At 39.5% G+C, this 11,124-nt stretch overlaps 1 protein-coding gene across 1 annotated transcript in view; it reads right to left on the minus strand.

Annotated features, from left to right (window-relative positions):
* Positions 1–11,124, minus strand: part of sema3h (sema domain, immunoglobulin domain (Ig), short basic domain, secreted, (semaphorin) 3H) — an 87,722-nt gene that overhangs the window by 11,362 nt on the left and 65,236 nt on the right. The window contains exon 9 of the mRNA XM_020623593.1: positions 10,361–10,434. Coding sequence (XP_020479249.1) covers positions 10,361–10,434 — 74 coding nt within the window. The remainder of the gene's footprint in view (positions 1–10,360; positions 10,435–11,124) is intronic.

Below are 11,124 nucleotides of genomic sequence, written 5' to 3' on the forward strand. Positions count from 1 at the left end.
GAAGGAAGGAGGGCTATAGTTCATCACATTCAGACTCCAGTAATCTTTCCTACAGGTATTTTTCCAACCTGCATATTTAAACAAACAGGAAGCTGAGCACGTCTTTGATGATTTCACATCATGAGCTGCCCCGCCTTTAGAGCTGCAGTAGCTTACAGTAATACACTGTATGAAGAGTTGTGAGTCATTGTGGCTTTTCAGCTTGAACGCATCAATTCACTGAATGTGTTCCAACCCAAAGGCCAGCCTGGATGAATGCATTGCTTTCAGCACATCAGTTGCCACCACAACATGTCCCATCCACTGTAGTTAGGTTCAGGCAAAATGTATCTGAGTTAAATATTACACAAGTGTTTGGTGGGTAGAGCTGCTAAAAACAGATAGAAGGGCTGCACTGTGATGATTCAGGGTGGTTTCATCATGTTGGCTGACACATACTGTGTGTTTAGTCTAAACTTCTTATGAAAGGAAGCTCTTTTCTTCTCTTCACAGAAAGGTCAGAGGTCTCATTGCGGAAGTCAGATGCATGCCAAATCATTTTGATAATGGAAAAAGAATTCATGTCAGCCTCTGAGTTGCAATTCAGGATCAGAGATAACAGCAATTTCTGACAAAAAAAAAAAATGTTCAGGAGTCTTAACAAACCACTGGCAACAGTTTTGCACAGCCAACATTGCTGGTAGTTACACACAAATAAAATCCAATGTTAACTGACACAAAGACAATCAATCAATGCAATTAATTTGGCCAAAAAGAACTTTCACTTGATAATAAATTGCTCCAAATACTGCAGTAGTAGTTATTGTGTAACCACAAAGTGAGCAGCAGAGGAAACTGTCTTAGAATGATGCGTGCACACCCCCAAGTCCCCCAGACAAAGGGTGGGAAGTCTAACTGAATAAGCAAGTAATTTTATAAGTGAAAAAATATGAATGAACGAGACAATGAATGAATAACATGTTTTGTTTAAACTACCAAAAAACAAATGAGCAAATAAACTAATAAACACCCCCTTCTTAAAAACAGCAGGGAAATAAATCTAATCAGCAGTGTCTGTGATAGATGGACACTTAAATTAAGAAATAATCAAATGAAAAACTAAATAATAAAAGCAGAAAACACAGGACACATCCACAGCCTACAGTCTCAAAAGCCCTTGTGTGTGCAGCTATGACTGATGGAGAGAGAGAAGTTTCCATTCAGAAGGAATGACCTTCCTTTTCACACTCTGCAGCTCTGTGGCTGGGACCCCACCCTGGGTGATGCTTTGGACTTATGTCTGTTTCTCATTGAGATTCCAGACACTTTTCACAACTCAAAAAAAAAAAAACAGACCAACTCCCTGCTTCACCATGCCAAATGTTGTCATACATCTGCTGCTACTGTAGAGCTCTGGCATCCACCTCTGAAGCTGGCTAATAGTCAGAGCATGTGGTGCCTCACTCACTCATTTGTTCTGGCTTTTCTTCACTTTATTTTGCCCCCAGTGTTTTCAGGCAGCGCCTAACTTTTTGTTTTGCCTTTGTAGAGCATCTGTTCATGTGTCCTCTGCCTTTTTTCGATCCATTTGTCTTTAAACGTCTGTCTGCCTGCTGCTGCGCACTTTTATGTGTTTGTGTCATTGCTCTCTCTCAGATGGAGTAGGAAAATATTTTCCTCTTCCTCTCTGACATGACCATGTCTTACTAGTATACAAGCAAATTACAACAGAAATCATATTATCTGTGGAAACTAACCAAACCCAGTTCAGTGCTGTCTCATATTTTCCATGTTTGGTAATGGTTTTTAATCAAGTTTGTAGTTGGACAACATGTTGTTTAGGTTTGACCGCTGGAATATGAATACATTTTACTTTATATTTTGCTTTCGTGTATTTTTTTTCCTTCTGATTTTCTTTTTCCAAAGCTCTCAATGTCTCAATATTACTTGAGGTCTCAACAAGCGACCTCAGTGACAAGAAAGAAGATGACTAATGGAAAAGGTGAATGCAACGGCTAGAAAAATAACTTCAGAGCCACAGTATGTTTTGATTGATACACTGCAGCAATCACACATTTCTGATGAGTTTGGAAATACAGAGGTGCTTACATTCCATCTAGTGTGTGAACTACAGGGCTTCTCGGAGCATTTTGGGCCCCTTGACAATCTCAAAATGAAATTCAGGGGGGCCTCAGAAATGTGGCCAGTTATTTTCTATTTATTGATATAATACAGTTTATTAGCATGTAACTTTATAAACATTTATTTTTTAAAACAATAAAAATATATTGTCACTCTACTGCATTGCACCAAACGTGATCATCCACCAGAAATAGATCATGGTCCACAGGAGCACGCAGGCTTTTGTGCCCAATTGTCTACACATACAGCTGCTTTTGTTGAGAGAAAACCATCACAAAATACAAACACAGGGAGCATATACCCCCCGTGGTGGCAACAAAGTTATGTCTTTGTAAAACATGACCATTTGAGGAAGCTGTAAGTGAACAGGGAGCAACAGCAGCGTACATATTCATTATTTACCATGGCTCTTGAGCTAATGTCATCTAAAAGTCAAAAACATTATGGTTTGTGTCTTTAAATGTTATTTTTTGTGTGAAATATCATTTAAGAGCTTGTGCAATTTACACAATCCACCCACACTGACCCAACACCCACTTAGTTTCATAAGATAATTTAAACGCTGCTGTGGTTTCATAAATCGTCGTACTGCTGAGTGTCTGTGGTTGTTTGCATTTGAGGAACATATGGTCAGACTCTAACCTCTCATCTCGCACACTTACAACACTTGCTGTATCGAAGCCAGAGCACTGATGATGATGAAGACTCACGTGCGCTTCATTTGGTTAACATGAATGAATGTGTTTCATTTGTGAGTCACAGAAAGACCCCGTGACCTGGGTGTAGCTCACCGTATGTGACATTATCTCACATTACAGGGTCATCATGCGGCTATCTTGATCAGTATTTGAAGATAAAATTAAATGAGATGTTACTTTTTCTAACATCCCCATTGTATAACATAAACCAGGTTCATATAAAATTAAAAAGTATAGTAATTTGCTGAAGCACTAGTTTTCTTTGTGTCATGGATTTTTGAGCTGATGTCTCATCAGTGGTAGGAAATCCTCTTTCTCAGTCAAATCCATAACAATTCATATAGAATGATTTGTATATATAATTGACTCTCATTGGCTTTTGACACTGTAGAACTAAACTAGTTGAGCCTAAATATAACTGCAAGGGTTAAAGAGGAACGAATGATTCAGTGCTTTTCTCACTATGAGGAATCTGTGTAGGAACAACATTTCTCCACACAGTGGAAATTCAAAACACTCCCATTTCCACCCCCCAAAACCCTGCATGCATTTTCAACATGTACACGTGGCCAGATTACAAACTATTCTCTGCTCTACTCCCTGTTTTGCAGACATACATACCTTGAAGTGGTAAACAGGCCGTAGATAAGAGGGTTCTTTTTGTCCTTCCCATGGAGGATAAACACGTCCTCTGGATTGAAAGAATGAGGAAAGAGGGAGAGGTGAGGAGAAGACAGAGAAGGAGAATGAAAAAGAGAAAAAGTTAAAACAGTACTTAAAACACAGTCAAAATCAAAACTGTCTGAATTAAGGTTTAATTAGTGTTGCACAGGCTTGTGTATTCATGTATGGTCTGTATGTGTCCAACCTTCATGAGTTTGTATAACTGTCTCTATTTGTGTTTTTGTGTAGTGGTATTTCAGTTTCAGTTTGTATTTGGTATTCATTATGTCTGTGCGTATCTGTTTGTGTGTGCATCTATCAGGCTGACTGTGTGACTAATAGCGTCGGGCGTGCTGGCAGCATGGCTGACTGGCTGCTTGTAATGAATCTGTAGCCATTAATAACCAGCCACAGTGGGAGAGCTGAGCGCCGAGGCCGCCGCAGGAGAACAACACTTGCTGTCACACACACAAACACTGAACCTCAGCCTTCACTCTTCATTTCAAACACAACATCTGATATGTTTCTTCTCAGTTTGGTGTTGCTCCCACTGCGGTGCCTCACGCAGTGCAAACAGGTGGAGTCTGGATTTTTTTTTTTTACATCTGTCTGTCTTTAAATCCTAATAACTCGCACACCAGTGGTTCAAATTTGGAGAACACTGGTGGAATTTTCAAATTGTGTTCAAGCATTTGAACTTCAATTTGAACAAGATATACCACACATCAACTATCTGACTGATGAAATGATGCATGTGATGACTGAACTGCAGCTTTGATAAATGACACTAATTAAAGCTTTATGTATTAACTTGGCACAGTAGTAACACCCTGGAATGTAGGTCAGAATCAATCAACTGCAAAACTGATAAAAATTAATTTACCATAAAAACATAACACAGAGTTCTAATTAATCCATATCCTACATAATTTCTCACCAATGAGTAATATTTGGTGAGTCTCTAGATCTGCCTTCTTTCACCTGCGCAATATTGCAAAAATCAGGAGCATCCTGTCTCAAAGTGATGCTGAAAAACTGGTCCATGCATTTGTTACTTACAGGCTGGACTACTGTAACTCTTTACTATCAGGATGTCCCAATAATTCCCTAGAAAGCCTCCAGTTAATCCAAAATGCTGCAGCCAGAGTACTGACAGGAACTAGCAAGAGAGATCATATCTTTCCCGTATTAGCTTCTCTCCACTGGCTCCCTGTAAAATTCAGAATAGAATTTAAAATCCTTCTCCTAACATACAAAGCCCTTAATGACAAGGCTCCATCGTATCTTAAAGACCTCGTAGAGCCTTATCATCCTAACAGAGCACTTCACTCTCAGAGTGCAGGTTGACTTGTGGTTCCTAGAGTCCACAGAAGCAGAATGGGAGGTAGAGCCTTTAGCTATCAAGCTCCTCTCCTATGGAACCAACTCCCAGTCTCAGTTCAGGAGGCGGACACCCTCTCTACCTTTAAGACTAGACTTGAGACGTTCCTTTTTGATAAAGCTTATAGTTAAGGCTGGATCAGGTGACCCTGAGCCTTCCCTTAGTTATGCTGCTATAGGCCTAGGCTGCTGGGGGGCCCCATGATGCTCTGAGTTTCTCTCCGTTGTGTCTTGTTGCTTTTCTTCTTTTGTCTCTCCTCTATCCACTCACCCCAACCGGTCGAGGCAGAAGGCCGCCCACCAAGAGCCGGGGTCTGTCGGAGGTTTCTTCCGTTAAAGGGAGTTTTTCCTCCCCACTGTCGCCAAGTGCTTGCTCAAGGGGGATATGTTGGGTTTTCCCTATGTAATAATAGTGTTAACAGTAAGTAAGTAGACCTTACATTGTAAAGTGTCCTGAGATGACTTTTGTTGTGATTTGGCGCTATACAAATAAAATTTGATTTGATTTTGATTTGATTTGAGTGGCTGTCCTTGTTTTGTTTGTCTTGTAATACCTGAGCTTCAATAAAATCCATCAGTATTAAACATGGTATAATAAATTTTGGTAGACTTAAAATTCCCTAAAGTGGTGCCTAATGATATGAAACATACAAACATAACTGCTGTTTCATATATGCACATACTAAAGTTTCTAATCACTGTAATTTTTGTAAATGCCAAATTACAATGCACACAAAGCATGTCAAATTGATGAAAATACCAATGAGCAGACTGATGAGAAAACAAAGAAACAAACAGAGGCAATATAAGAATCCAAAAATCTCTTTTTAAAGTCTCTAATTTACAAACTCACAAACAAACAAAATTAACTAATAACTGTATTTCTGTACAAGGAAACTCCACAAGGTGTGATGTTCCTGACTCTGAAAACTCCTTCTAGTCTAACTGGTCAAATGGGAACCCTACAATCAGAGCATGGGGCAAAAATTTTAACTCAGTGTGCTATACGACAACTTAAAAAAGATGTTGAAAATTTAGATTTTAATTTTATGTTCTTCTCAGTAAATCACATTTTCAACATTGTTGCCCCCTTGATCCCTAATGTTGCTTTAATCCAGATGTCTACTGTCACAGCTCGACCTTGGTTTTCACCTTTTCGTATAGTTAAGGTTTTCTGTTTTGCAGTTTTGTCTATGATAAGACTTAGGAGGCTTTTTATCATCCCATCGCAATGGCACAAAACACAAACCCTTAGCTTCCTGTGTGGCATGCTGTGATAATCTATCAGTATATGACTTGACTCGCCTCCTAATGCACAGCTGCAAATAACTTGAGAAGATTAGAAAATCTATAAACGGTTTTACCCAAAAAGTGCTCAGGTTGGTGTTGAAATACAAAAAGTTTGCAGCAATAAAGGTTGAAAAACAAAGTTTGGATGTGCTCTATGTGTGTCTACTTTTATTCTTCTCTATTCTCCTCTCTTTCCTTCTCTCCCACGCTGAGGCTGAGATGTTGTAGTGATGGAGACGGCGAAGCGTATCACTGTTACCACATTCCTGTCGTTCCTGCTGCTTCAGGTGGCCTCCATGGAACTACAACCCTGCAGGAAGTCTAATCTCATCTCATCACACAAACACACACACATAGACTCACACGCTTGCCACACACAGTGACAGATTCAGGTCTGCGTACAAATCAAACTTAGATGAATTAAAGCGAGCATGGCCATGTGCATGCACACACAAAAACCAAAGTGTAAAGCTGCAGGGACCAAAGTGTGGATGTGAACACACACTCATACTATACGTATAGACAAACACATAATTAGTGGGTCCCTCAGGGTAGAGCAGAGAGAACTATGGCTAATCTGCAGCCTACAGCGTAAACATTATCCACTTCCTCCATCCCTTATTTAATCACTTCATTATTAAGTTTTTTTTTAATGGTTTGGATTTTTGGTTCTTCTAGATTTTAAATTACAATGCACAATTATTTCTCTATACTTCCGTTCTTGTCCTCTGCTGCTCCATCTATACATCATCCCCCATCTTTTTGTACTTGCTGTCTCCCCTTTTCTTATCATTTCCAGCTAGTGTTCTTTCCTGCTCACATTTGACAGAGAATGCTTCATCCTCTTCAACTCCTTTCATTAATCAAACCTTTTATCATCACTGTTTTTTTGTTGTTGACATTTTTGCTTTATTTCTCTGGGTGATATTTATGATGTTTTGTGAACATTTTCAGCCAAAGTACCTCAAACTTTTTTCAAGGAAGGGAGAGTCAAAAGAAGGGCACTGAAAGATTTATATCAAAACCTGCAGAGCTGAATCTCATAGCTATGCAGCCACCCTGATAGAAGCCATTTCAGGATAGATGAAAGACAGACTCCCTTTAAACCTGGTTGGAACATATTTACCAGGTGATCAGACTGTGATAATGGACAGATAAAACCCATTTGTAAGTGCAGCCAAATATGCACTCAGACTAATCATCCATATACAGTGCGTACTGTAGGTGGTCAGAGCCTTATTTGGCCATGTTAACAAAGTGTTTTGGAATAGTAAATAAACTTTCATATGCAAAGCCGAAGAATAAAAAAACAGGCCAACAAATGGCAGACAGTTAAGAAAGGTACTTTTTACAGTAAACAGGGATAAGCTAACATTGATTTAGCTAAATGTTAGCATCAGCTAGCACGTGTTCAAAATGACAATGCTGATGTTTGGCCGGTATAAATGTTACCATGTTCCCCCCGTTAGTTTAATGTGCTAGCATGCTAATACCTGGTGATTAGCAGTGGACACAAAATACTGCTGAGACTATTTATGTATTTAGTCATACAGCAAAGTACTGAACAAATAAAAAATTTGACCTGATGGAACTAGATGCAGCTAGAACGTCTGGACTGACAGAAACCTTTCTGTGTGGCATTTGCTCCAGGTACTCTGGCTTCTGCCCATAGTCCAAAGACATGCCACAGAATTTCATAGTGTTCCATCCTCAAGATATTTCAGCCTGAACCAAAGTGAACCAACTGACTGAAAACCTGGCAGACCAACACTGACAGCAATAAAGCGATGCTGCTACAGTGGTTTAAAGTACTCCACAAACCAAGTAACAACCTGTTGTGAATATAAAGGTTAAAGCCAACAAGAAAGAAGACCATATACAGCATAAAGTAGCGCATACACTTTATACATACTTTGGTAATCCCAGTAGGGAGAAACTCTGAGTCCCTACCTTCTGGCTCTTTTTCTTCTTAACACCTCACTGTGCATTCAGCGTCACATAAAAACATAGTTAAACTTTGGAAGACACAGCCAGAACAACATAATTCTTGTTACACACTTTGAAGAAGATGCTACAGATATTTACAGCTCAGCTTGGCAAAAATTCACTCTTATCACTCTGTGACAAGTTTAAATTACAGCTGATTTAGTGCATTTCCACCTTGCTGTTACATCTCTCCCCTGTTTGATTTATTAAACAATAGAGACTTTAATGTCATAAATCTTTAACAGGGGGGAAGGAAGACACATGCATTCATTACAAACTCTGAGTGCAGGAAATATAGGTCTGTTACAGTCTTCAGAATTATCTGACCCAGTGAGTCAAGGTGAGTGTCTGATCATTTTTCAAGTTGAAGCAGGAAGGGGTGTTGATTTAAAGTATTAAACTAAGTCAAACACAGCATTTTATATTGCAGTTCTATGAAATATCTTTATGTCTCCCCCCTTGTGTTTATTTAATATTCTTCTAAATCTACCTCTCATTTCCTTTCAGTTGCTTATCTTTTCTTTAGGTGTTCATCCACTGTCTCTTTCTTCCAAAAATCCACATGGACTTTCCAGAATCCATGTGGGTGTCTCTTGTTCTCTTTGTTTCTGGCTAAGTCTATATCCCCCCCTCATGCTACCTCTCCATTACTTCATCTTCACATCCATCTGTCTGACCTATTTTGTCCAGAGGATTGTTCATGTGTCTTCTTCTCAAAACAAAAAGAGGCTGTTTCCCTTGAGGGTAGATAGTCTTGTCTGGCCCGCAGACCTGCAGCCTCAGCCCCTATCTTCCTCCTCCTCCATCTCCCAGTTGTCAGTCTATAGTCCCAAGATGAACACCCCTATCCTCCTCATTTCTGCTTCCTATATCCCTCCCTCTGGGCCAAAATGCCAACACCCACCTCCTCTGTCCGCCTCTTTGTCACCTTTCTGACCACATTCCCTGGCTTTATTTGCTCCTCCCTAGCTTACACTAAATTGCCAATAACAGTCTTGCCTCCATCTTGTCTGGTCCTTTCCTTTAACCCCCTCGGCTATTGGCCCCATTTCTTCTGCTGCTCCATCAATTTTTTTTTCTGTGACACAATTTTTCCCTTGTTATCCCCATCTTCATCTGTTTCCGTTTTATCATTTATGTCTAGACTGACATATCTATGTGGTAAATATTACTGTCTGGACACCTTTTGTCTCATAAAATATCGTTTCCCCAAGTATTTCCAAATATTTCCACAACATATAACATGTGATGAATCATTTTGAAGGAGATTTTTATTTTTATGATGTTCATTCAGCAAGGTGCTCATTTGCTCCGCATCAGTTTAGAAAAAAATCATCTTAAATTTTTCTAATACCTTAACAGAATGGGAATTTTGCCATTGTTAATATGGTATTTGGTTAAACCAATAACTCACTTTAAGTATGCTATTGAGAGATGTAAGCAATAGTATTGCTGATGATGAGTGAGAACCTTTCTTTCTTACTTACTTCTGTACTTTTTAAAATATACATTATTTGTGTATTTTTCCCAGATTTCTGAAATAAAAGGCTACGGTATTCCTCTCTATATAGTAAAAATGTACCTTCCCTTTTGTCACTTTCACAGCATCATAGCTCAAGAAAAATAAAAAAGAAAACTAGTGGTAGAAGTTAGGCTGCCATTTAAGTAATGGAAAATTCTATCTGCTGCAATTTCTGCTTTAGAGGACTTAAATAACCTTTTAACCAGCCATACTTTCTCTTAATTTTTCCTTTTTCTTCTTGAAGAATAAGTATGGGCTCCTCATTTCTTCATCAACCACTTTATCCTCTGTTTCTCACTTTCTTTACATTTCCTACCATGAAGTCAATTTTTTTTCCAATCATCATCCCAACTGGCTGGACCTTCCCTCTCCTTCTTTTTCAGCGTGAGAGCTGTAACACTTTGATAACACTGCCTGCAGTTTTATCTTTCTGGCCTTTGCAGATATTTCCTCTTAATACTGAGGGGTTGTGAAGATGACAATCCTCATTTTGCTCATCTTTGGTCCATTTGTCATACACTGTATGCCCACAAAGCTAAAAAGCACACTTTATATTCTTATTTTTCTTTGTATGCACCTCTTTTTTAATCAGATGTAACCTTCATCCTTCAGCACAACCATGGATATATGTGCTGTTCAGTGCTTGAAACTCTGAATCTTACACACACCAAGAAGAATAAAGTAAAATGCCTGAAAATACCTCAGCTCTGGTGTCATGATACTGAGCCCAGCTGTCTGTCTCCAGCTCCAAAACCTCATAGCATGACTCTTCACCTCCCACAACAACAATCACAATAGGGTCAACAGCAATAAACCAGTGGAGGCTATTTCCTGTGAGCTGAACTACAAAACCTTTCACCAAAAGTAAAAATCCAACTTGTTTCAGCTTGAATGGGCACTGGGAGTAACGTCTGCCTTCAGTGAGCCTTGACCTATCATTTCACATAATAAGTGGCATCAATAACAAGAGACAGAAACGTAAAAAAGTGAGCCTTTTGAAAGCAAATGTAGCCTCTACAACTCCAGCATAAAAACAACCAAACAATAAACTCAGAGCAGTCCTACCTCATGAGTCAGTTCATGTGGCCACTATGGACCAGAAAACAACTGTGAGGGTGTTAAAAAACTTTATATACTGCATAAAGCGCATAAACTGCAGCACTGTCTGGTATGGCAGCACTACTGCTATGGACTGCAAGCGCCTGCAGAGAGTGATAAAGACTGCGGAGAAGATCACTAGGACTCCACTGCCCTCTCTGCAGAGCATTTACCACCGCAGGGTGCGTAGGAAAGCTGCCTCCATCCTCAAAGATCCCACCCACCCCCAGCATGGACTGTTCACTTCTTTGCCCTCTGGCCGGAGGTTCAGAAGTGTCAAATGTAGGACCACTAGACTGAAAAACTCTTTCTTTCCCTCTGCCATCAGACTCCTAAACAGCTGAGGAGTTTATTACCAGGAAATAC

The sequence above is a fragment of the Monopterus albus genome, unplaced genomic scaffold (assembly GCF_001952655.1).
Source record: "Monopterus albus unplaced genomic scaffold, M_albus_1.0 scaffold305.1, whole genome shotgun sequence".
NCBI classification, from domain to species: Eukaryota; Metazoa; Chordata; class Actinopteri; order Synbranchiformes; family Synbranchidae; genus Monopterus; species Monopterus albus.